This window comes from Bos indicus x Bos taurus, chromosome 5 (assembly GCF_003369695.1).
Source record: "Bos indicus x Bos taurus breed Angus x Brahman F1 hybrid chromosome 5, Bos_hybrid_MaternalHap_v2.0, whole genome shotgun sequence".
Classification (NCBI taxonomy): Eukaryota; Metazoa; Chordata; class Mammalia; order Artiodactyla; family Bovidae; genus Bos; species Bos indicus x Bos taurus.
This window is the reverse complement of record NC_040080.1, coordinates 16,999,513-17,026,292: the sequence shown is the minus strand read 5'-3', so window position 1 is coordinate 17,026,292 and position 26,780 is coordinate 16,999,513. Positions and strand designations below refer to the sequence as shown.

Here is a 26,780-nt window from a genome sequence, read left to right as displayed (position 1 = left end):
GAGACAGGACACAGTGAAAATTTTGCTGCATGTTCTAGGTTTTCCTTTCTTCTAGAAATGGTAAACATTCATCTCTGACCTTGTTCAAGAGATACCCACTAGATGACAAGACTGACATCGCCTCCCTTTTAACTGACTTTGTCCATTTGTGTCTGTCTTTCTATTTCTACCACAATGGTGTAGTGGATATGAACTGAGAGGAAGACCAAATTGTGTGGGCACTAGTCAGGGAGGGGCAGCTGAATTCTGCTTCCTAAGAAAATCGTTGAAGAGTATGTTAAGGGATGTGATGTGGATATTAGGGAGATAGGCAGAATAATTAACCCAAAAATGTCTACATCCCAGGCTCTGCAACCTGTGAATATGTTACCATACTTGACAAAGGGGATTTACAGATGTGATTAAGAAAAGGACCTTGGGATGGTGAGATTAAGCTAGAATATTGTATGAACAATGTGAGCCCAGTCTGAGCACATCCTTGGACCCACTATCCTTAAACATGGAATACATTTCTTAGCTCTGCCTAAAGAAAGAAATGTGACTCTGGCTCATATCTGGAGGCCTGCAGCATTTCTGGTCTGATAATGGATGAAGGAGGCTGTGAACCAAGGGATGTAGACAGTCTCTAGAAGCTTGAGAATTCCATGGACAGAGGGGCAGGGCAGGATATAGTCCATGGGATCGAAAAGAGTCAGACACGATTATGTGACTTTCTTTTTTTTTTTTTTTTTTAATCTAGAACATTGAAAAGACAAGAAATAGATTCTCCCCCAAAGGAAATAAATATATGTTGTTTTAACCCACTAATTTAAAATTGTTACTGAAGCAAACGGAAACTAGTACCGTGGGTTTAAATTTTTTCTATGTAACTGGAGAGAGAGCCCTGCTTTCAAGAAAAACTGTAAAAATCAGCTCTGCCAGGAAACACTGCTGAGAAGAAACGACCAGATCCGCAGCTGCTGCGGGAGGAAGTGAAAGCACCTCGTCTTCACGTCTGCTGGAAAGACAGGCTCCATGGGAGGAAGCCTCCTTAGCTGGTCCTTTGAGCATCTCTCCCTCAGGGCTCAGACCCCGTCCTCCAGGGCCCCACCCCTCCCCCACCTGCGGACAGTGTGCAGCGCAGACCTGAGCAGATGACCCCCGCGTCCTGCTTGTGTCTGCAGTTGTGCTGCCCCCAGCCCCGGGAAGGGCACCTCCACACGTGGGACTCCTTTCCTGTGCAGTTCAAGTTGTCCAGCCAGATGGGCCCTGATCCTGCCCCGAAGTGAGCAGACCCCGTGGCATTGAGGGCTTCTCCACAGCCCAGCTGCCTGCACACCACGCGGGCATCGTCCAGGTCCCAGCCGTCATCACAGATGGTGCCCCAGGAGCCCTGGTCAAGGATCTCCACTCTCCCGGCGCAGGGACCGCCCCCGTCCACCAGGCGGAGCTGCCTGCTGTCTGAGGAGAGAGAAATGGGACAATGGGGCATCGACCTGGGGAATGAGAAGGGTCTTCTGTCTTGTGGGACCCTCACCTGAGCAGTAGGGGGCGCTCTCCTCGGAGGCCGCAGAGCCTGCAGGTTGAGACAGGGAGTAGTTGCACTGGGGAAGCACCTGGATCTGGTTTCCTGAAGAAACAACAATGATCAGAAGTCTGGAAGGGTTGAAGAACAGGAAACTGAATTAAGGGAAATAATGACCTGGTCAGTTAGTTAGTTAGTTAGTTCAGTCACTCAGTCGTGTCCGACTCTTTGAGACCCCATGAATTGCAGCAGGCCAGGCCTCTCTGTCCATCACCAACTCCTGGAGTTCACTCAGACTCACGTCCGTTGAGTCGGTGATGCCATCCAGCCATCTCATCCTCTGTCATCCCCTTCTCCTCCTGCCCCCAATCCCTCCTAATGGAGCTTATATGAAAGCTGTATTCAGTTCACTTCAGTTCATTCACTCAGTCGTGTCTGACTCTTTGCAACCCCATGAACCACAGCACGCAAGGCCTCCTTGTCCATCACCAACTCCCGGAGTCCACCCAAACCCATGTCCATCCAGTCGATGATACCACCCAACCATCTCATCCTCTATCCTCCCCTTCTCCTCCTGCCATCACTCTTTCCCAGCATCAGGGCCTTTTCACATGATAGAGTTCTTCACATCAGGTAGCCAAAGTACTGGGAGTTTCAGCTTCATCAGTCCTTCCAATGAACACCCAGGACTGATCTCTTCTAAGATGGACTGGTTGGATCTCCTTGCAGTCCAAGGGACTCTCGAGAGTCTTCGCCAACACCACAGTTCAAAGCATCAATTCTTTGGTGCTCAGCTTTCTTTATAGTCCAACTCTCATATCCATACATGACTACTGGAAAAACCATAGCTTCTGACTAGATGGACCTTTGTTGACAAAGTATTGTCTCTGCTTTTTAATATGCTGTCTAGGTTGGTTATAACTTTCCTTCCAAGGAGTAAGCGTCTTTTAAGTTCTTGGCTGCAGTCACCTTCTGCAGTGATTTTGGAGCCCAAAAAAATAAAGTCAGCCACTTCTTCCACTGTTTCCCCATGTATTTCCCACAAAGTGATGGCGCCAGATGCCATGATTTTCATTTTCTGAATGTTGAGCTTTAAGCCAACTTTTTCACTCTCCTCTTTCACCTTCATCAAGAGGCTTTTCAGTTCTTCACTTTCTGCCATAAGGGTGGTGTCATCTGCATATCTGAGGTTATTGATATTTCTCCCAGCAATCTTGATTCCAGCTTGTGCTTCATGCAGCCCAGCATTTCTCATGATGTACTCTGCATATAAGTTAAATAAGCAGGATGACAATATACAGCCTTGATGTACTCCTTTTCCTATTTGGAACCAGTCTGTTGTTCCATGTCCAGTTCTAACTGTTGCTTTATGACATGCATACAGGTTTCTCAAGAGGCAGGTCAGGTGGTCTGGTATTCCCATCTCTTTCAGAATTTTCCAGAGTTTATTGTGATCCACACAGTCAAAGGCTTTGGCATAGTCAATAAAGCAAAAATAAATGTTTTTTCTGGAACTCTCTTGCTTTTTTGATGATCCAGCAGATGTTGGCAATTTGATCTCTGGTTCCTCTGCCTTTTCTAAAGCCAGCTTGAACATCTGGAAGTTCATGGATCACATATTGCTGAAGCCTGGCTTGGACAATTTTGAGCATTACTTTCCTAGCATGTGAGATGAGTGCAATTGTGCAGTAGTTTGAGCATTCTTTGGGATTGGAATGAAAAGTGACCTTTTCCAGTCCTGTGGCCACTGCTGAGTTTTCCAAATTTGCTGACATATTGCATGCAGCACTTTCACAGCATCATCTTTCAGATTTGAAAGAGCTCAACTGGAATTCCATCACCTCCACTAGCTTTGTTAGTAGTGATGCTTCCTAATGCCCACTTGACTTCACATTCCAGGATGTCTGGCTCTAGGTGAGTGTGAGTGATCACACCATCATCATTATCTGCCGGGAGCTGGTGAGGCATTCCACTCATGACAAAGGTCATGAGGAAGGAGGCTCGGCATACGCAAAGGCGGGATCGAGCCTCAGGAGTCCCCCCGGATATTCTCGAGCATCTACCCACCAAAAACCAGAGTCTGCCTACTTTATTGCTTTGTGCTCTCACCTCTGACTTTACTGGGGGCTGTCCCCCACCACCATCTCGCTCTCTCTGTCAAAGAGTTAACTTACAGCTCCAATTAATAAAGTTCCTGGGCAATTAGGAGTGTTTAAATCCAAACCCCTCAGATGGCTCTCTAACTCGCCTGACAAGTTTACCCGGACTCCTACAGCTATGTATACGATTGTTTACAGTCTCCCAACCTCGAGAGGCACAGGAAGCTTAAGATATTCAAATAGTTTAGAACCTCTCAGAGAGTTAGAAACTGTCAGAATAAACTAGTAAAGGATTTCATTGATGAGCCAATGCTTGTTGCAGAGTTTCCACATCCCCTGAATTGTATCCTTGAATGTGTATTAATTAATACAGTTGGTACGTAGAAAAAATAAGTAATGGCCTTGGTGTTAGTAACTTTAGACCCTTAAGGTAATAAATTCTTTCCTTTGTTGTAAACCCATTACACATCTGCCCTATAGGAATGCAATTTTATCTTCGGAAGATGGCGCCAAACCTTAAAATAATTACTCTTAGAGAAAATAAGTCTTTGTTGATAAGTCCTTGTCAAGAGTCATAAAATGTTAATAGGCCTTCTGGCCAGAAGATGATGTAAATCACCTAAACCATTTGTATATAATAAATTTGCAGGAAAGAAACCTTGGTTTTTGATAAGGATCAAAAACTACTGACTTTGCATCCCCTATTATCCTCTATGTGTAACTTAGGGTATATAAGCCCCTGTTAAAAATAAAGCTACGGGCCTTGCTCACCAACGCTTGGTCTCCCCATGTCATTCTTCCCTATAACTTCTGGCTGAAGTCTCCGTCTGGAACGTGGATATCCTCTGCGACCATTTATCTGCCTGGGCTTCTAAGACCCACTCGAGAAGGTGTCTAATGTGGGGCACATTCCGCTATTCGAGAGGGTGCCTGCGGCCTCCATGGTCAGAGCTAACCTGGTGTCACAGGTTATACTGATTTTCCACGTAAACCAAGCTACTCAGCCTCTTTTCTCCACTGAATTTTCCTACTGAGCTATCCTCATTCTGTTACTCTTATATCTCTAATTAACATTTGAATAGTCGCCTAGGCCATCTCTCCTTCGAATACCCTGGATCAGCCGGGGCTGGACCTCGGCAATTATTCAGGTTGTGAAGATCTTTTTTGTATAGTTCTATGTATTCTTGCCACCTCTTCTTAATATCTTCTGCTTCTGTTAGGTCCATACCATTTCTATCCTTTATTGACCCCATCTTTGCATAAAATGTTCCCTTGGTATCTCTAATTTTCTTGAAGAGATCTCTAGTCTTTCCAATTCTGTTGTTTTCCTCTATTTCTTTGCATTGATCACTGAGAAAGGCTTTCTTATCTCCTTGCTATTCTTTGGAACCCTGCATTCAAATGGGTATCTTTCCTTTTCTCCTTTGCTTTTTGCTTCACTTCTTTTCACACCTATTTGGAAGGCCTCCTCAGACAGCCATTTTCCTTTTTTGCATTTCTTCTTGGGGATGGTCTTGATTTCTGTCTCCTGTGCAATGTCACGAACCTCTGTCCATAGTTCATCAGGCACTCTGTCTATCAGATCTAGTCCCTTAAATCTACTTCTCACTTCCACTGTATAGTCATAAGGGACTTGATTTAGATCATACATGAATGGTCTAGTGGTTTTCCCCACTTTCTTAAATTTAAGTCTGAATTTGGCAATAAGGAGTTCATGATCTGAGCTACAGTCAGCTCTCAGTCTTGTTTTTGCTGCCTGTATAGAGCTTTTCCATCTTTGGCTGCAACAAATATAATCAATATGATTTCGGTGTTGACCATCTGGTGATGTCCATGTGTAGAATCTTCTCTTGTGTTGTTGGAAGAGGATGTTTGCTATGAAAGCGGTGACCCAGCAGTAAAGTTATCATACTCTTATTGTTCACCTTATCCATGCAGACTTTTCCTTCTGACAGTATCACAATTTTTGTTTTAACCCAAGTGTTGCTATAAGAATGAGTTAAGTAAGTTGTTGTATCCCTAAATCTATCCCTGTGCTGTGCTTAGTCACTCAGTCATGTCAGACTGTTTGTGACCCCCATGGACTATAGCCCACCAGGCTCCTCTGCCCATAGGATTTTTCAAGCAAGAATACTGGAGTGGCTTGCCATGCCCTCCTCCAGGGGATCTTCCCAATCCAGGGATCAAACCCAGATCTCCCACACTGCAGGCAGATTTTTTACCATCTGAGTCACCAAGGAAGGCCAAATCTATCCCGAAGTAAAAGCAAAACAAAATTCTTTCTGGAGGATTTCTACAATTTCTTCAATGTCTAACTTTAAAACAAACACTTAAATAAAATAGATCTCGTGAAAAACAGAAAGGAAAAAGGAGGCATTGGAAAGAATTTCCCAGATTTTTCACCTGCTAGATTTACCTGACAGAGAATTTAAATAGCCATGATTAAAGTGTTTAATAATAAACAAATGTGTATCTTTGCAGAGGAATAACAAAAGTGAAGTACTTCTAGAGCTGAAAAATGTGTTAGCTGAAATTAAAAACTAAAGAATAATAGTAGTCATGCACTAGCTCAGCATAAGGTGGAAACATCACAGTGCAAGATCAGAGGATAGTCTTCAATGTAGAAATTCAGGTCACATGACAAGAGTTCTGGTGACATTGTTGTATAGAAGATTTTCCCCCAAAATTTAGCCCAGTTCAGTTCAGTCACTCAGTCATGTCCAACTCTTTGTGACCCCATTGGCTGCACCTCCCCAGACTTCCCTGTCCATCACCAACTCCTGGAGCTTGCTCAAACTCATGTCCATCAAGTCAGTGATGCCATCCAACCATCTCATCCTCTGTCATCCCTTTCTTCTCCCACCCTCAATCTTACAGCATCAGGGTCTTTTCCAATGAGTCAATTCTTCTCATCAGGTAGCCAAAGTATTGCAGCTTCAGCTTCAGAATCAGTCCTTCCAATAAATATTCAGGACTGATTTCCATTAGGACCTACTGGTTTGATCTCCTTGCAGTCCAGGGGACTCAGAGCAGTCTTCTCTAACACCACAGTTCAAAAGCATCAATTCTTTGGTGCTCAGCCTTCTTTATGGTCCAACTCTTACATCCATAAATGCCTACTGGAAAAGCCACAGATTTGACCAAATGGACAATTGTCAGCAAAGTAATGTCTCTGCTTTTTAAAATGCTATCTAGGTTTGTTGGAGAAGGCAATGGCACCCCACTCCAGTACTCTTGCCTGGAGAATCCCATGGGTGGAGGAGCCTGGTAGGCTGCAGTCCATGGGGTCGCTAAAGAGTCGGACACGACTGAGCGACTTCACTTTCACTTTTCACTTTCATGCATTGGAGAAAGAAACGGCAACCCACTCCAGTGTTCTTGCCTGGAGAATCCCAGGGAAGTGGGAGCCTGGTGGGCTGCCGTCTCTGGGGTAGCAAAGAGTCAGACACGACTGAAGTGACTTAGCAGCAGCAGGTTTGTCATCGCTTTTCTTCCAAGAAGCAGATGTCTTTTAATTTCATGGCTGCAGTCACCATCTACAGTGATTTTGTAGCCCAAGAAAATAAAATCTGTCACTGTTTCCATTGTTTCCCCATCTATTTGCCATGAAGTGATGGGACTGGATGCCTTGATCTTAGTTTTTTGAATGTTGAGTTTTAAGCCAGCTTTTTCACTCTACTCTTTCACTTTCATCAAGAGGCTCTTCAGCTCCTCTTTGCTTTCTGCCATAAAGGTGGTGTCATCAGCATATCTGAGGTTATTGATATTTCTCCTGGCAATCTTGATTCCAGCTTGTGCTTCATCAGCCCAGCAGTTCACATGATACACTCTGCATATAAGTTAAATAAGCAGGGTGACAACATACAGCCTTGACATACACCTTTCCCAGTTTGGAACCAGTCGCTTTTTCCATGTCCAGTTCTAACTATTGCTTCTTGATCTGCATACAGAAGGCAGGTCAGGGGGTCTGGTATTCCCATCTCTTTCAGAATTTTCCACAATTTGTCATGATCCACACAGTCAAAGGTTTGGCATGGTCAATAAAGCAGAAGTAGATGTTTTTCTGGAACTCTCTTGCTTTTTCTGTGATTCAACAGATGTTAGCAATTTGATCAACATGAAAAGGAAAAACTTTTAGCTGAAGAAAAAGAATATATACTTCATTTTGCTTATGACTTTGGGTCATTAATCAGAAAAAGACTCAGTTTGGCAGTCTTCCAGTGGGGTCTTTCAGTGCTGCAATTAGATGTCACCTGGGGCTGAAGTCATTTAAAGACTTGACTGAACTCTGGTTCTGTAAGGAAATTCCCAGAAGTGTCCTAAGGGTAAAGGAACATCATGGCTTCAACTTAATTCAGAAGGATTTTACATATTCAGGAAGAAATGGGGCAAAAGGGGAATCGAGAAGGAAAGACACTCAGACACACACAGAGATTAAAGCAAAATATTGATACTAACATTTAGAAACCCAGGTAAAGGTCATAAAGGAATTTTTATATAACTTTCCCAACATTTTACTGTCCCAAATGACATCAAAATTTTAAAAATTAAAAGATGAAAACAACTCAAAGAGAATTCATTGCCAGGACACTTCCACAAAAATACTCATGACATCAAAAATAAAATACCTAGGAGAAATCCTAGTAGAAGATGGGCAAAATCTCTGAGAAAAATTCAAGATCTAACTGAATGGAGGGATGTATTCTGTCAATGATTTGGAAAACTCAACATTGTCAATGTCAATCATCCTCAAATTTCTTTGTCTCCTCTCAAATTTTTAAATGTAATCCCAGTGAAAGTACCCTTAAGCTTTTCTTTTGGCAAAAATGACAAGCTGATTTCTAAATTGATACAAAATACAAGCAACCAAGAATGACCATCACAGTTGCTAAGAAAAGCAACAAAGTTAGAGGAGTTAATATAAAGTAACTCTTGTAAATTAAAGTTATTAAGACTAACTACAAAGTTTGAAACTCTGCTCCTGCTGCTGCTAAGTCACTTTAGTCGTGTCCAACTCTGTGCAACCCCATAGATGGCAGCCCACCAGGCTCCCCCGTCCCTGGGATTCTCCAGGCAAGAACACTGGAGTGGGTTGCCATTTCCTTCTCCAATGCATGAAAGTGAAAAGTGAAAGTGAGGTCACTCAGTCGTATCCGACTCTTCGCGATCCCATGGACTGCAGCCTACCAGGCTCCTCCGTCCATAGGATTTTCCAGGCAAGAGTACTGGAGTGGGTTGCCATTGCCTTCTCCATTGAAACTCTGGGAGATAGTAAAGGACACGGAAGCCTGGTGAGCTGTAGTTCATGGGTCACAAAGAGTCACACATGACTTAGCGATTGAACAACAACAATGACAAAGTTATGATAATTAAGAAAATGCAGTAATGGTGCAAGGATAGACAAATGATCACATGGAACAGAATAGAGAGTCTTAAAAAGGACAGACATACTTGCCCTTCTGCTTATGACAAAGGCGGCACTGAAGTGGGGAAAAGAATCTTTTCAGAAAAAGATTGAGTAATTGGATGTCCATATGAAACCTGACCCTCTTCTTACACCGATATCAATCCCAGAAGGAATGCACAATTATATGCAAGAGAAAAAGAATAAAATTTCCATAAGACGCTCTTGGAGAATGTTTTTATGATCTTGGAGTAGGCAAAAATTCTTTTTTAAAGGCTATAAGAAGCATTAAATATACAGGAAAAAGTTGGCAAGTTATGTTTCCATAAGATTAAGAAATGAGTTCATCAAAGGACACCATTCGATTAAGAAAAAGAAAATAAAAGACCAAGGGTTAAACATGGAAAGTAAGTAACACATATTTGCATCCAAAGACATTGTCATGGTATGTTGTAATATCATATTTGTAATAGTCAAGAACTGGAAACAACTCAGATTTAAACTGTCAGTAGAATTGATCAGTACATGGCCATGTGATCATTCAAAGTCATACTCTACAGTAATTAAAAAAAAATAAAGTGCTACAATATACAACATCATGAGTGAATCCCAAACATAATTTTGAGTCTAAAGAAATTAGATACAAAAGATGCATCATACTGCATCATTTTATATAAAGTTCAAAAATTGATAAAACTTTCTACGTTAGTAGAAGTTCAGTAAGTGCTTTTTCCTGTCGAGAGGAGACGACAGTGACTGTGGTGCTGGGGACATTCTCTCTGTTGCTCTGGGTTGGGGTTCATACTGAGGTCTATACTTACTGCTCCTACACTGTTTTCTATGATTATAAGTAAGCAACAATGTTGCTTAAAAGTATATTATTCCCCTTCACACTTCTTGCCCTGACCTGAAAAATGAAGGAACAATGAGAAGATCCATATTTCACCAAGAAATATCTGACTTTGAAGTCCATTTTCCCTCACTCTCTGCTCTTGGAAACATTTCACTCCAGGAGCATCCTGAGTACCAGTAGCCCTTTCCTCTCTCTTACCTGAGCAGATCACAGAGGCTGTGTTGCCATGGGAACAGTCAGGACCACCCAGGACAGTCACAGGACAACTCCACAGGAAGGACTCAGCCCCTGAGCAGTGAAATCGGGCTGTTAGGATCTGATCACCTTCTTCCACCAAGTGTGGTCCTCCGGGGGTGGAGATGGCAACTCCACAGCCGAGCTGACGACAGATAACATTGGCATTGGCCAGACTCCAGTGGGAGGCACAGAGCGCTCTCCATTGTCCAGAAATGTTCATCTCCACCTGCCCCTCACACTGAGAGGAGCCGTTTGTCATGAGCCGGACTTCTGAGTATGCTGGTAGAAGAAGACAGAGTTTCAGCAAAATCACATGACTTTCTCACCTGAATAGGGTGTTCACAGAGGTGAAAGGCCTGACCTGCATCTCACCTGAACAAACAACCTGAGCAGATCCACTGTGGTGACACGTGCCCCCTGGACAGGGCACTCTGGGGCAGACTGAGAGCTCAGGCTCCTCCCCCTCACACCTGAACTCTTCAGCCCAGACCTGGGCACTGGACTCTCTGAAGAGCTCATGTCCCAGGACAGACACAGCCTTGCCACAACCCAACTCTGCACAGATGATCTGGGCAGTGGCAAGTGTGAAGTTCCCATCAGACACTGGGATCCAAGCTTCTCCAGAATGCACTTCTACTCGCCCTGAGCAGGGTCCATCCCCTCCAGCCAGACGCACAAATCCTAAGAGGAAACAACAAAACCAGTGTTCATGGTACTGACTTGAAACTGCACATTACAGGCCGTGGTGTGAAAGTTTTTCTTTTTAGAAGTGGAACATGTAGAGAGTCTTTGATAGTTAGTGTCCTACTGAATTTTCTTGAGCAGGTTTCTAAACAGAAATTCAGGAGGATTACAAGGTCAGTTTGGAGTGGCTGAATCCTAAGAACATACACTTTGAGACTGGTTAGAAATTTGAATTCCTCGGTCTAGGAGCCTAGAAACTACAGAGCCCAATTCAGATCATTGGAATGGCTGAATACTGGAAACACATCTTTTAGCATTGGTTGAAGAAGTGAATTTCTCATTTAGCAGCCTAATACCTACAGATCCAAGGATAATGTGTAATATGCCAGCACTTGAAAGTAGAGATATGCAGAACGGAACCCACCCAGAGAAACATGGGCTATGATATGAGAGACCTAGCATCCAGACAAGCTTAGAAAGCTTTCCTGGAACTTGTGGGGCTAATATTCTGATCAGTTTTCTCTCCCAGGAGCTAGTTCTCAAGTGACTTAGGTGAGGGAAAGTCTTGAGGCTGGATCCATGAGGGGATGCCAACCTGTAGATGGGTGACGCCTCCAGAGAAGAAATATGGACATTATTACTAATTCGTGTTTATGTCATCACATCTTGTCTTTTCAATGGCAAAAATTCCATTAATTTCTTCAGTGACCTTAGTGGGAAAGAAGATGAGTTAAGAAAACTCAGAGAGTCACAGAGAGAGAGTCCCAGCCATCTCTCTTGAAATCCTAGGATTTGTCAAAGGACCTGGTAGAGTGTGTGTTCTCAGTGGGACCTTACCAGACAGCTGAGTTTCCAGATCATCTCCTATTAAAGGTTTTTCTTCTGAAACAGGACTCATAGAAAATGCTAATTGATTTTAATACTATCATTGTACTAATTCTAACAACAGAACAATATGCATTCTTCTCAAGCACAAATGAAATATTCTCCAGGCTAGGTTACAAATAAGTCTTAACAAATTCAAAAATATTAAAATAATATCTTTCATGACCATAAAGGAATGGAAATAAAACTCAATAGTAATAAGGAAACAGGAAATTCATGAATATATAAAAATTAAACCACACTCTTCTATTTTAAGACTGTTTTCTCTATTTCTATTAAGAATGCCATTGGGATTTAGATAGGAATTGCATTAAATCTGTAGATCACTTTGACAAGTACAGGCATTTTAACAATATTACTTCTTCCAGCCCAGAAGCACAGAATGACTTTCCATTGATTATATTGTCTTTAATTTCTTTCATGCATGTTTTACAATTCTAAAAGAAGATGGCATGTTGAATGGTTTACAATTCTAAAAGGAGGAAGAAGAAGGAGAAGGAGGAGGAAGTGAGCAAACAAGCCATCATTTGGAGAGTTCCAAGTTGAAAAAGCCTCAATACAGACAAAATATGTAAATATTTGTGGGAAACACTTGTTGAATAGGTTGTTAGCATATTACATCACCCTCTGCTCCTCCCATCTACCACTTAAGCTGCTATCCTTTTTCATTTCTCCCACTTCAGACAAGCAAACACAATTTTAAAAGACACAGATGAATGGAAAAGAAAATCAGAAAGGATAGCTACTGCTGTAGAAGTAGGGTGTAGGTGGGGCATACGGCAGGCAAGGTGGGATCAAGGAAGTTTCAAAACTAAAGGAGAGAAAAATAAAAGTTTTTTTTTTATTAAAAATAAAAGTTCATCATTTGGTCATTAGAGGAACACATTTTGAACAGAATGAAAATAACCCAATGAAAAAAGTTTATTTGATTCATCAAGTACAATTCCCTGATTTTTAGATGTGTTCTGATTATTTATTTCTAAAGTTCTTACTGGTAAAGGACTGCTTAGTGATGCCCAACATCCAACCAGAAAATTATTAGAATTTCCAAAGGGGAAAAATGTAACCCATAACACATTTTAAAAAATAATCATTTAAATCAACTTCAGAAATTACAGAAATGATTGAATTGGCTGAAGATATCTTTAAACCACTAATATCAATATGCTTAATGAACAATCAAAATAAACAGGGAGGAAAACTAGGAAAAATAAACAAATGAGACTTCTAAAACTGAAAAAATACAGTATTGGAATGAACAATTATTTGGATTAATTACACAAGAGACTAGACATTGCAGAATAGAAGAACTGGGAAGTAAAACACAGCAGTAGAGACTATCTAAACTGAACCAAAGAGAGTAAAAAGGCAGAAAAATATGAATGGAAACTCCATGGCATGTAGGATAATATAAAAATATATAAAATATGCATATGTGGAGATTCAGAATAAGGGCTATGCTGGAAAATATTAAGAAAAGATAAATGAAATCTTTTCCAAATTTATTGAAAACTATAAATCCACTGATTCAAAAAGCTAAACAAACCCCGAACAAGGTAACGAAATCATTCTCAGAAAACATGACAATGTAAATACTGAAATTCAGTGGTAAACAAACAAACAAACAAAAATATCTTAAGAGCAGCCAGGGAAATTTGACACACTATATACAGCAGAACAAAAGGATAAGTATTATTTACTGACTTTTTGTTGGAGGCAGTGAAAGTCAGATGACAATGTAAAAACATATTTAAAGTATTGGGGTTGGGCATTTGTTACTCTAGAATTGAATCACCTATAAAAATACTTTTCAAAACTGAATGAAAATTAAGATGACTTCAGATAAATGAAAAATGATAGAATTGGAGGCCACCAGACACACACTACACAAAACTGCCTCAGAAAGTTCTTCAAGCTAAAGGGACATGACAGCAGATGAAACCATGGATCCACTCAAAGGTATAGAGTCTGTGCTAGATGTTGATTCTCTATTAGAAGATTTAAAGCAAAAATATTAGCAACAAACTACAAGATTCATAATAAATTTATAAGTAGAACGTATGACAATGACAGCACCAATGACCAAAGTGGAAGAAAAGTATAGTGACTGACATTGCATGTTGTGACATAACGTCATTTCAAGGTAGAATGTAATTAAAGATTAGTAATTCAACATGGGCTTCCGCAGTGGTTCAGTGGCGAACAATCCATCTGCCAATGCAGGAGATGCGGTTTTGATCCCAGGTCTAGGAAAATCCCACATATCATGGAGCAACTAAGCCCATGCACCACAGTGAACCTGTGCTCTAGAGCCCGGGAGCCACGACTACTGAAGCTTGAGCACCGTAGAGCCTTGCTCACAGCAAGAGAGGTCACAGCAAGAGAGGCCACCGCAGTGAGAACCTCATGCACTGCAACTAGAGAGTAGCCTCTGATCTCCGTAGCTAGAGAAAAATCTATGCAGCAATGAAGACCCAGCACAGCCAAAAATAAATAAAAATTATTTTAAAATTTAAAAAAAAATCAACATTATTATCACCTAAAAATCTGATATGATTAATAAGCCAATAGAGTTTTAAGATAAAATAATACACTCAATGATTAAAATAGGAACAAAGATATAACAAATAGCAGGCAAGTACACTTAAACACAATTATATCAATAATTACATTAAAGGTAAATAATTTAAGTACTCCAAATAAAAAACAAGATGATCAGACCAGATAAAATAAGACAAAACAATATACTGCCTATAAATACATATGTGTTTGAATATAAACACAGAAACATATTAAAAAGGTAAAAAATTATATACTATGCAAACACAAATCAGAGAAGGCTGTATACAGTATCTATATTAATATCATACAAAGTCAGACTATAAGACAAAGAATACATTCAGAAAAAAAGAAACATTTTATGGTAATAAAATACAAAAGAAATTATATACTAGCAAATCTGGTGGCTTAAAAATAAAATGATGCTTGGAAGAAAATTTAGAACCTTGATGCTTCCTTGATACCTACATTAGAATAAACATAGAAACAGAAGAAAATGATCCAAGACTCAAGAATCTACAAAAGCAACAACAATCATAACTGGAAAGTGAAAGTCGCTCAGTCGTGTCTGACTCTATGACCTCGTGGTCTATACAGTCCATGGAACTCTCCAAGCCAGAATACTGGAGTGGGTAGCCTTTCCCTTCTCCAGGGGATCTTCCCAACCCAGGGATTGAACCCAGGTGCCCTGCATTGCAGGCAGATTCTTTACCAGCTGAGCCATAAGGGAAGCCCAAGAAAACTGGAGTGGGTAGCCTATCCCTTCTCCAGGGGATCTTCCTGACCCAGGAATCAAACAGGGGTCTCCTGCATTGCAGGCAGACTGTTTACCAGCTGAGCTATCACAGAAAATCATAACTGAAAAAGAGGAGTGAAAACTGAGTACAGAAATCAATTAAGTAGAAAGCAAATACAAATCAAAAAAATCAATAGGGTCCATTAGTGATTCTCTTAAAAAGAACATTAACACGGATAATCTTCTAGCAAAACCAATTAAGAAAAAAGAGGGAACACAAATTAACAACACCAGTAACAAAAGAAGGAATATCATTATAGATCTTCCCAACATTTAAAGATAAGAGATATGAACCAGTGTTATTCTAAATTGAAATTTTTTTGTAAAGTGGGCCTAGTCCTTGAAAATGCATTACTTGTGGAACGCAACTCACCGAAATCTGATACAAAAAAAGAGAAAAATATGAGTAAACTTATATTTGTTAAATAAACAGAATCCGTATTATAAAAACTTTCCTCTAAGAAAACTGCAACCTCCAAATGCTAGCACTTCCACAGAGCTCAGAAATGACTCCCACAACAGGATAAAGGAAGAGAGGGAGGGAAAGAATGAGGGCAGGAAGGAAGTGTAACACAGAGGCTGTGGTGAATGTACGAGTTGACCTGCATCTTTCCAACCCTCCCCTCCTGCAATCCTCGAATCTTCATCCCCTCACCATTTTGCACTTCAGTACTGTAGTACCTGGTGGCTCAGAAGATAATCAAGACTCTGCCTGCAATGCAGGAGACCCAGGTTTGATCCCTGGGTGAAGATGATCCCCTGGAGAAGGAAATGGCAACCCACTCCAGTATTCTTGCCTGGAGAATCCCATGGACAGAGGAGCCTGGTGGACTAGGGTCCATGGTGTCACAAAGAGTAGGACAGGACTGAAGCAACTTGGAACACTTGCACCACAGTCCTTCTCAATTTGTTTAGCCCCTCATTGAAATCTCCTCCTTATTTCAAACAAGCTTCTCTACAGTCTTCTCTAGTCATTGTTTCTACTCTAGATTTCTCCTAAACACAGTACTCCACTTCCAACAATCCACTACTGAGGCTGAAATTTCTCTTCCATACCTGACTCCTAAGATTAAGCAGAAGAAACTCCAAGAGTTCGATTTTGATTAAGATAATGAAAAGACAAGCTATTCTAATCTTATCTCTACTAAATCACCACCACTTAACTTCATCATTAAAACATGTCTGAAAATACAGAAAAGACAGACCAAGGGGAGGGAACTAGTGACAAAAAGAGAAACAGAAGGAACCTGGAACCATTCATAAAAATGTGAGAGCCTAAGTTAGAGCAATGGTAGTCAGGGAGTACAAACCACAAGCAGTGTTTAAATATCAGAGCATTCTCCAATTCTTTACTTTTAAGTGTATCTTAACTGGAATTAATATCAAGACATCAATCTTCTTAGGATGACAACATTCAGAGTTCTAATTTCACAGAAAGTTCAAACATCACACACTCCATTTTCATTCAGATGCTGATTTATCAAAATATGGTAGAGACACCTGTAGTGTTTCCACAAATTTATCTGCAGTTGGAACCATGATTAGGACATTGTGACAATGACAAAGGTTACTTGAGATGCCAGAAAACAGGTTTGCTTAAAGCAAAAGTTTCTAACTAAAATTTAAAAGCACCTTGAAAATAATTATTTTTAATAAGAATAATAAAGAGAATGGAAGAAAACTTTTGAAGAGATGAATAGATTTATGACATAGTGCTGTAATGGTTTCACAAATGCATACTTACCAAGCAGTTTTGTATGTCAGTCATACCTCAATAAAGTACCTTTTAAAAAGGAAAAGAATTGTTTTCTTAAGGGCTTCAACTAGAATCATCAAAGATCTGCTGAAGGTGAGATTAGAAAAGATCACTTTTCCAATGATCTTCCTCAATATAAATACCCAAGAGCTGATTAGCTGTGGCTGCTAAAGAACTACTGCAGATGTCCTCAGGGCTCCCTTGTCCCATGATCACATCAGACGGAGTGATTCTTGCCTAAGACCAGCTCCCTATCTTCCTCCAGTCCAGCTGCTCTGATGGGATTAATATCCTGAACATCTAATCCACAATTATGATAACAACTAGAAGCCTCTCTGTCAAATACTGTGACCACCCACCCACACCCTAGTTTCACTGCTGTCTTTACTGCATCCACCTTGGCACAGGTCAAACACATAGACAACACTGAGCACTTCTTAGGAGTCACTTCAGGTCCTCTTAGCTTCACTGCTTCTTATACGTGATGCACTTCAGCTGCTGTGTTGTAAACTTCAAGCCTGCATTTTCCTGCTCCCTCAACATCCCTGCAAATGTGATGTGAGCTCCCCACTGTTGATCAGGTGCACCAGTGTGATGAGATTGTTTTCTGCCACAAGTCCCACTTTGGCTTCCTCTGACTGTGACCTAGAGACATTTAAATGCACCAGTGAAATCCCTTCACACCTTTTCCTTGTGTAACTGCACCCTGACCCCTAGAATGGTCACTTGTCCGAGGGTCTTCACATGCCATTTGGGGTCAGGATTGCTTGGTTGAGCATTTTCTATTGTCACATCCTCCACATACCAACATGGAGCAGAGTGACTCTTTTAGACCCTATGAGTATGGTAAACCTTGTTGCCCACAACTCTTCTGTGACCCCCCCCACCATGTTGCCACACCCTAGTGACCATTACATCAAAGAAAACAGAATAATTACCATGATGAGACTACGTCACAGAAGTCGAACCCAGAAGCTGTATCTGTATGAAACTTTTGACCTCACCTCTCTGTCTCCTGTGACACATCACAAAGATCCTTTATCCAAGTATGCTCTAAAGGCTGTATCCATAATCTCAGTCATTCTGGTAATAAGACAGAGGCTTTTCCTGCTAGAGATCCCCACACAGACCAGACAGGACTTACCTGAGCAGACTACTCCAGCATCATCGTCATGGGAATAGCTATCATTACGATAGTCTTTAATATTAGAATGCTCACAGTCACTGACAGTTGACTCTGTCCCTTCACAGGAAGTATAGAAAAGCCAAATGGGGCCAAGTCCTGGCCCAAAATAAGCCCCTCCAGGAAAACCAATGGCAGCTCCACACCCCAGCTGTCTGCACACGACAGATGCATCCTTCAATCTCCACCCATGAGCATACACTGTGCCCCATTCTCCTTGGTGCTTCACTTCCACTCTCCCCTCACAGCGATGGGCTCCATCCTTCAACCTCAGCTCCAGAGCTGCAAGAGAGACACGGACACAGGACACAGGAGAGATTTTAGGAGACCATGTAGTGGTGTATGTTTAAAATGCAAGCTCTCTGAGGAGTAAAAGAGTGCATGGGATATAGTTTATTGACCTCTGTGGTATAAACATTCCCACCGTGGCTAACTCTAAGCTCCCGATGTGCCATCATTGAATGTGGGGCAGGAAGGGATGCACCAGGTGTTTCTCATGAGCCTGTAGAACCAGCTCCAGGGACACCACCGAGGACAGGCCTTCAGGGACTCTGGATGCTGCCCTCCCTGTAGATGTGCCCAAGGCTACTAGGGCCCAGCTTCCCCATCAGTTACAGCTCGTGGCCCCGGATCCAGGGAGGAATTGTCCCTCTCCTTCCCTGTCCATAGGGAGCATCTCATCCAGCTCAGGAACTGAGGGCTGAGGTAACAGGCTCTGAAATGTCCTGGCTATTCCTGCCACCTGGTGTTCATGTTCTTGTGTAATCCTCACTCGAATGTACCTAGTAACACACTTCTAACAAGTGGAATTTGACAAAAGTGATCAAATGTCACTTTAGCGATTAAGTTTTAAGATGACTCTGGTTTCTGCATTAAAAAGGAGTTCATTTGTAGGAACATTATAGATGGAGACATTACTAGTGTTCAACAACATTTAAAATTCTCTTTTTATGAGCATGTGGAAATAGTAATACTTCCTTGCCTATTTGAAGTTAAGCATAACCATGTGATCTGGCTCATTCAACAAAGTGGCAGAACAAATGATGTCACTTCCACATAGAAACATTTAAGAGCCAGTATATTTTTCTACCACAGTGAATACTGCAGCCTTGTATCATAGTGGGATATAATACAATGGTGGAGAATCCAACAACTTGAGCGCTTGAAAAATTACGATAGCAGAAGTCCTGCCAAAGTGAACAGAACATGTTATATTAGGATAAATTTTGTTTTTTGTTTTTTTTACTGCACCATACCTAGCTTACTTTTACTAAAATGGAAAATAACAGCAGAAAATTGACAGAAAGAAAAATACTAAAATAAAGACTAGGTATATAAAATTGAGAAACACCTGTACTAACATCTAAAACCCCAAGAACAAAAAGAGATGTCAGGGTAGAGTAGACTGAAGCCTTAGATTTACTGAAAGAGAAAAATAAAATCACCAATCTAAAATTCCATACTCAAAACCATTCTCTCAAAGAATAAAGACCTCAAATGTGCCATTACCAAAATGCTGATGTAGGAGACAGCAGCCTCCATCCTATGAAAAAAAGACCAAACTTAGACAGCAATCAGTAACAAAAACAGCTCCAGAAGATCTGAGTACCCTAAGAAGTTTGACCATGGCAAGATACTATCATTTTGGAGGCATCATTACATCCTCCAAACCAGAATTACTCAGTGTCAAGGGTGCCAGGAAAGTTCCTCTCACCAGGAGGGTAAGAGCAGGCTGAGTAACCAGTGTCCCTAGCCTTTGGGGGCACCATATGAAAGTCCTGCTTCAGGTTCACTTCACGCAGACCTGCAAAGCTGAGCCAGTCTTATAGAGATGGCTAGGCATAAGAAAGAAGAGCAAAGGACCAATAGCAACCACATGACAGGAGAAATCACAGTTCACAGTGACGTGCTCTGCAGACAGATGCAGCAGATTTTACCCCTGAAAGAATTAATAACAGCACAGATGATGGTTTCTGGTAGTCAGTCATGTATGGATGTGAGAGCTGGACGGTAAATAAGGCTGAGCCCTGAAGAATCGATGCTTTCAAACTGTGGTGCTAGAGAAGACTCGAGAGTTCTTCGGACAGGGAGGAGATAGAACCAGTCAATCCTAAAGGAAATCCACCCTGAATATTTATTTAAAAGACTGATGCTGGAGCTGAAGCTCCAATCTTTGGCCACCTGGTGCAAAGAACTAACTCTTTGGAAAAGACCCTGATGCTGGGAAAGACTGAAGGACAAGGAGAAGAGCAGCACAGGATCAGATGTTAGATAGCATCACCAACTCAATGGACATGAGTTTGAGCAATGAGCCATTGTTGGTCTTGGCCTTGGCTGCCTTCCTAGGCCTTCCCACAACCTGTGCACCTGCAACCATCAACTCCCCAACAGAGGCACCTGCAACAGGCCCCCAAAGCCAAATGTGTGCACACCATTGGCTCTGGCCACCACCATCGCTGGTCATGACCCTAGGCTCTGGAACCAGAGGCACTGCTGAGAACACTAACTACCATTCCAGTGACAGCAGACCCCTTGCAACACTTGCCAAACACCACACAGTTGTCAATGCTGTGGACATCAGCAGCCTGAGCCAAACAGCCTCATGCCCTCCCAGACCCAGTGCCACCTTATGCCTCTGCACTTGGCACCCTGCAGTACATTCCAGTGTGCCACTACCCAGAAGTGAAAGGCTTTCTCTACTGAATCAGGACATAGAGTCTGGCAGAGGTGACAGCTTTTTTAAATGTGCAGACATCTACAAGAAAATAAGACATCAAGAAGAATCTGGGGGAAAAAAATCCCACCAAAGGAATACAGTAAACCTCTTGTAACCAGCTCAAATTAATGGAGATCCAAGAATTGCCTGATAAAGAATTCAAAATAATACTTCAAAAGATGCTCAGAGAGTTACAAGAGAATTCAAATATTTATTGATAACAGGAAAATAATACAAATAAAATAAGAGCAATAAAGACATATACTATTTTTAAAAAAAGGAACTAACCAGATATTTTGAAGCTGAATAATAAATGAATGTGTTTTCCAGGTGACGCTAGTGGTAAAGAACCCGTCTGCCAGTGCAGGAGATGTAAGAGACTCAGGTTCGATCCCTGGGTCTGGAAGATCCCCTGGAGGAGTACATAGCAACCCACTCCAGTATTCTTGCCTGGTGAATCCCATGGACAAAAGACCCTGGTGGGCTACAGTCCATGGGCTTACAAAGAGTCACACATGATGGAGTTGATTTAGCATGAACACAATACAATGAGTAAACTGAAGAATTCACTTCAGAGATTCAACAACAAACTTGACCAAGGAAAAGAAAAAAAAAAAAGAACCAAAAAGTTAGAAGAAAGATCAGTTGAAAGTATCCAATTAGAGGAACAAAAAGAGAATGAAAAGAATATAGAAAGCAGTGGGAACTATGCACACCATAAAGAGAAACAATGTATTGAATGGAGTCACAGGAGAAGTGAAGGAGAAAAGAAATAATGGCTGAGGACTTGGTGAAGTGGATAAGAATACGCCTGCCAATGCAGGGGACATGAGTTCAATCCCTGGTCCAGGAAAACTCCACATGCCGCAGAGCAACTAAGCTGGTTGCCACAGCTGCTGAAACCTGTGCACCTAGAGCCTGTGCTCTGCACCAAGAGAAGCCACCATGATGAGAAGTCTGTGCACTGCAGCGAGGAGCTGCCCCTGCTTACCGCAGCTAGAGAAAGCCCACATGCAGCAAGGAGACCTAGCAAAGAAAGAAAGAAAGAAAGACTGAGAATTTCCCAAACCTGGAGGAAAATCTGGACATGTAAGTTCAAGAAGCTAATAAGTAACCCCAAAATTTCAATTCAAAACAACCTTCTCCAAGACGCACAGAGTAAACCATCCAAAAGCAAAGACAAAGAGAGAATTCCAAGTCTAAAGAGAAGAAAAAAATTCTGTCACCCAAGAGGACTCCCATAAGGAGGTCGGCATATTTGTCCAAAGAAACCTTGCAGACCATGAAGAAGGATTGGTAACGTACTCCACTCTCACTCAGGGGAAAGCAGCTCCCAGTGGGGGACAGGAGAGGGCACAAGAGAAAGTGCTCCCTACAGAGTCACAGCAGATCCTGGGAGGGGAAAGGACCATCCCAGGCTCCCAGCACATCAGGAAATGAGTCACAGGGACTGGGGCAGGGACTTGGGAACTTAGACACCTGAGGCTATGCATCAACTGATCTCTACAGACAAGCAGTCCCCTCTGCTGGATGCGGGCTTCTTTGCTCCCTAATGACACCTGGGGGGAACAGGCGAGGCCAGCAGACAGAGCGTCTCACAGAGCCCAGTGCTGGGCAGACACGTCAACAAGCAGAGGGGAGCCTGGGGGATGGGAGCCGGAGAGAGGCAGGCAGGTGCACGATTATCTCTGATCCAGTTACAAGGAGTGGCCGTGACACCCAGCCCTGTGGACACCCTGTGTGCTTCACAGACCAATGGACTCAGTCCATGCTCAGCAGCCCCATTCCTCTCATGCAGACAGGCTCCATCCCCCTTACACACACAGCCTCACACACTCCCACATACACACACATATTCTCACACAAATACACACAATCTCCCATGCTACTCAAACACTCCTCACACACCCTTACTCACCCTCACATACTCCTCACACACACTCACCCTCACATACTCCTCACACACCCTCATACACCACTCACACACTCCTCACATACTCCACACACACACATACACACTCTTCACACCCTGACACACACAAATACATAAACTCCTCACACACATACACCCTCACACACTCCTCACACATTCACACACATACACTCCTCATACCCTCACACACACACACCCTCACACACTCCTCACCTGCACACATACACACACACACACAAACACAAGCACAGAGCCTACAGGAGCACAGACACAGGAAACACGGGGACCCAGGGGCAGTGCTCACACACCAGGCACGTGGAGCGTGTAGGAACAGCCCAGAGTCCCAGCTGGGTCAGTCGCTGAAACTTGCACACACTGGGAGCCGCTGGGACCCTAGAAGCTCCCAGAGGACAAGGGAGACAGCAGAGGGGACTCAGGCTGACCCAGCTCAGTCCAGACCAAAACTCACTGCTCTGTAAAATCTGCTGCTATGACCAGTGGACCCCCATCAGGAGACGGACCAGTATTCACAGCCGGAGTGCTTCCTTTTTGGTGAAAAACACTAAAACTGCAGCTCCACAACTCCAGACACCTTTCCCTTCATCAAGGCATCTACTCCCTGCTGTGGATCCAGGACAGAGGGGCAGCTCTTACCTTGACCACCCACCATGGTGCCGAGGAGGAGGACACAGAGTCCCCGCAGGGAGAGGTGTCTGCCCAGAGCCATCATGACCCCACGTCCTCAAGGTCACAGTCCCAACTGCAGGATCAGCCTGTGAGGAGGCGTCAGGGTGCCAACCGGGGTCTATATAGACCACCCCTTACACCCTCCCTCCTGAGAGCCAATAGCAACACCTTTCACCATTTCAGGCATTATCGGAGGCTGCATCTGCCACTTTCTTCAGCTCAGACACCAATGAGCTTCTGCATCTTCAACATCTCCTTATATGAGCAACACGGTCCTTTGACCTCCTGCTTCCGTGGTCCTGAGAGCCGGGCCCCATAATCAGGGCTGGCGTAGAAAACTATGAGTACCTTTCCTTCCTCTGATCACCCTGGCCAATCCCCAAGGACTGTGAGATTTTGCAGAGTCAGGTTGTGGAATCGATTGGCCCACGGGGAATAACTCTAGTGGAATCAAGCACTGATCTTCCAAGTACTGAGCTCAGGGCGGAAGCCAAGTACTAGAAGAAGGTTTGAAATACAAGAATATTTGTCACGCCAGAAGAAAATGAGGACAAGGATTGCAGGAATTCACAGGTGACCATGTAGAGGGTGAGGTGGAAACCATTAAGTTGAGGGGATGAGTCTGAAGGTCTTTCTTCTCTTCTCAGACTGATCTGGAGACTGGATCCTGGAGAAGGTGTATTTATGCTCAGTTGTGTCCTACTCTTTGTGACCCCTGGGATGTAACCCGCCAGGCTCCTCTGTCCATAGGCTTTCCCAAGCAAGAATACTAGAGTGGGTTGCCATTTCCTTCTTGAGGGGTTCCTCTAGACCCAAGGATCAAATCCATGTCTCCTGTGTCTCCTGCATTGACAGGGGGGTTCTTTATTGCTGAACCACCTGGGAAGCCCTATAAGGGATTTTCACACATGCTAAATCCCTTTCCCTTTATTGCATTTCATTTTATGTGAAATACCCCTTTCACCTAGTCAACAAATGATGCTTCAGGAGAGAAAGAGATTGCTGTTACAGGAAACAAAGAGAAAGTAGTAGTCATCATTCAACCCTAGCCCTCCAAAATAGGAGTGGGGATCTCTAGAAGAAAATATATAGCTTAGAAAGATTAACATTTTCTAAACTTCACGATTTCCCCCTTTGGAAAGGGAGAGTTTGGTTTGATAGGATTCAGAACCCACCTGTATTATTAGCTATAACTAAAGAAGATGAAAAATATTATTTAAGGGAACTGCCCCCAGAGAGAAGGATAAATAGAAAGTATTCTGCTGCACTGTGGCTGCAGGCAAGGGGCAAAGAAGAGGCAAATGAAGCAAAAAAGAGAAGAGGGTTCATTCATTCTGAGTTCAAGAGGAAAGTTGGCGGCAGGAATGGAATTCCAGGTGGACTGAGGGCACAGAGCCAAGCAGGAGGGACTGATGTCCAGTGTGGCCATTGCTGCCTTGTTGTGTCCAACTGATCAGAGAAGCCCCCAGATGCTCTCCAGAGAGTAGCCCAGGGATGTGTATAGAGACAGAGAAGGGCAGTAAGGATGCAAGACAGAGCTCCCCCATCGAAAGTCAAGGTCACTAACATACTGCCCTCATTCCTCACACTCGCTCAGGCTCAAGATTCCCATGATACACCTTCTGGTCCACACAAACCCACCGTGAGGCCCCCTCACCCTGACTCATCATTTCAGCACAAACTTGGGAAGAACCCACCTGTGACACAAACGCCCCAGAGTCCCCACCAGAGCTCAGAGATGGCGTCACACCCTTCCCCACCCACACCTGAAGGTCTTAATGAAGCCAACACGGAGGGAAGCTGTGGACCAGTCCACAGGCTTGTCACATGCCCCACTGGAAGGACCCCTCATCCGGTCAGCAGACACAGCTTCTCTGTCCTAACATACCCATCCTTCCTACTTGAGACTCAGGTAAATGAAAAGGGAAAAAAGTCAATTGAACACATGCTTTTCTCCCTCTAAATATGTTAATATTAACCTGTTATTTTATAACACTTACTTGTCCTGTGTTCCTCTGACTTCCAAGCCCCCATCTGTACATGAACCCCATCTCCTTCTGGATGCTTAGCACAGTAGTGATAATAACCAATTATAAATGTCAGAACCAGAATATAAACTCAGGTGCTAGGGTAGGAACAGGATCTGCTCAGTCACTAGAGTCGATGCTCTACTCCCCCTGGGACCCAGAGTCACCATTCCTTACCCAGTTATGGACTCTGCAGCATCACCGGAAACCAACAGACAAACACCTAGAACACAGGACGTGCTTCCTGGAGTCCAGTCATTCCTCCCACAGGATGACACAGAGATGAGTTTAGTGAACCAGGTACACGTAGTCTCACCTCAGGATTGAGACCTCGTAGGTAACATACTGTTAGGGACTCCATACCCCGTTACAAGGATGGAGTGGGCTGGAAAGAGGGGTTAACCCAGGACTGGCAGGCTGTGCCCAGGCAGCACCCTCTACCCCAGAGCTGGGGATACAGGGTCAGCATGGACCAACTCACCCTCTGATGAAGGTTCGTCTTCTCTGACACATAAGGAAATCTCAGTGTCCCATCTCATCCAAGATTTGAAGGAGGGAAGCTTTAGGGAGGACACTAACCCAGCTGTGTCCATATGAACTTTAGGGGTCAGGAGAACAGGCTCAGGAACCAGTCTTCCCTGGCCTGACTCAGAGCTCAGCCACATACCATGTGTGTGACCTTGAACAGGGTCCTTACACTCTCTCTATAGTGGCTTTGTCTGTAAAAGAAGAGTTATACTTGTGTATAGATGACAGAGTTTTGGTTAGAATTAAATGAGTTGGCATTAGTAAGAGATATAACTTGTCAACAATAGTACATCATCTTGGCGGAGAAACAATATTAGGGCCCCTCTGTCCATCCCATCCCAGGAATCCCAGGACTCTAGAACAGGAATTCAATTCTGTTACCTGGAGCCTTGACTGGAGCTGTCAGAACTCTCCCAGGAACCACATGCTGTGACGGTGATTGGGGCCAGAGTTGCGAGTCTTCCACATATCGCCCCTTCTCTCTGTGCCCCAGAGAGAGGTTCTACTGCTCATGAACCTCGACCTTACCAACTGTGAACCTCATGAATTAAGTTGTTTACTTGCTAATTTTACTTTATAAATGGACCTGGTAAAGTTCTGTGTCTAATTAACCTCCTTATCCCCAGTGCCTGCTAATTAAAAATCCTAAAAGATGTCTCTTGTATACCTGAATGAATGGATGTCAGCCAGGTATTTCACACAAATCATTTCAATCAAAAGAAATTTTTTGAGATATAATTTAACTTGATATGAAGACTTAACAGAACAATGCAAGTTGTGTCAATTGTTGTAATATTTCAATATGATTAAATGGTATAAGCTATGTATGGTTCATGTCTACACTTTTCTGCAATGAATGCAGTCAATTGCAATACCAGAAATAAGGCTAGCCCCATTCCAAGAGCAGTGCTGAGAGAGCCAGTTCTAAA

The 26,780-nt window shown here is 42.9% G+C and overlaps 2 protein-coding genes across 2 annotated transcripts in view; both read right to left on the bottom strand.

Moving 5' to 3' along the window:
* Positions 1 to 9,540, bottom strand: part of LOC113893397 (antigen WC1.1) — a 49,966-nt gene extending 40,426 nt beyond the window's left edge. Inside the window, exons 1-2 of the mRNA XM_027543399.1 lie at positions 9,533 to 9,540; positions 1,126 to 1,475 (exon numbers count right to left, since the gene is read on the bottom strand). Coding sequence (XP_027399200.1) covers positions 1,126 to 1,475; positions 9,533 to 9,540 — 358 coding nt within the window. The remainder of the gene's footprint in view (positions 1 to 1,125; positions 1,476 to 9,532) is intronic.
* A 345-nt stretch (positions 9,541 to 9,885) lies between these two features.
* On the bottom strand, positions 9,886 to 23,336 carry LOC113893396 (antigen WC1.1-like). The gene is made up of 4 exons (XM_027543398.1): positions 23,264 to 23,336; positions 10,470 to 10,778; positions 10,059 to 10,376; positions 9,886 to 9,914 (listed from the first exon to the last, which is right to left on the bottom strand). The coding sequence occupies exons 1-4, from the start codon at positions 23,334 to 23,336 to the stop codon at positions 9,886 to 9,888; spliced, it is 729 nt and encodes a 242-aa protein (XP_027399199.1).
* Between the last annotated feature and the right edge of the window lie 3,444 nt (positions 23,337 to 26,780).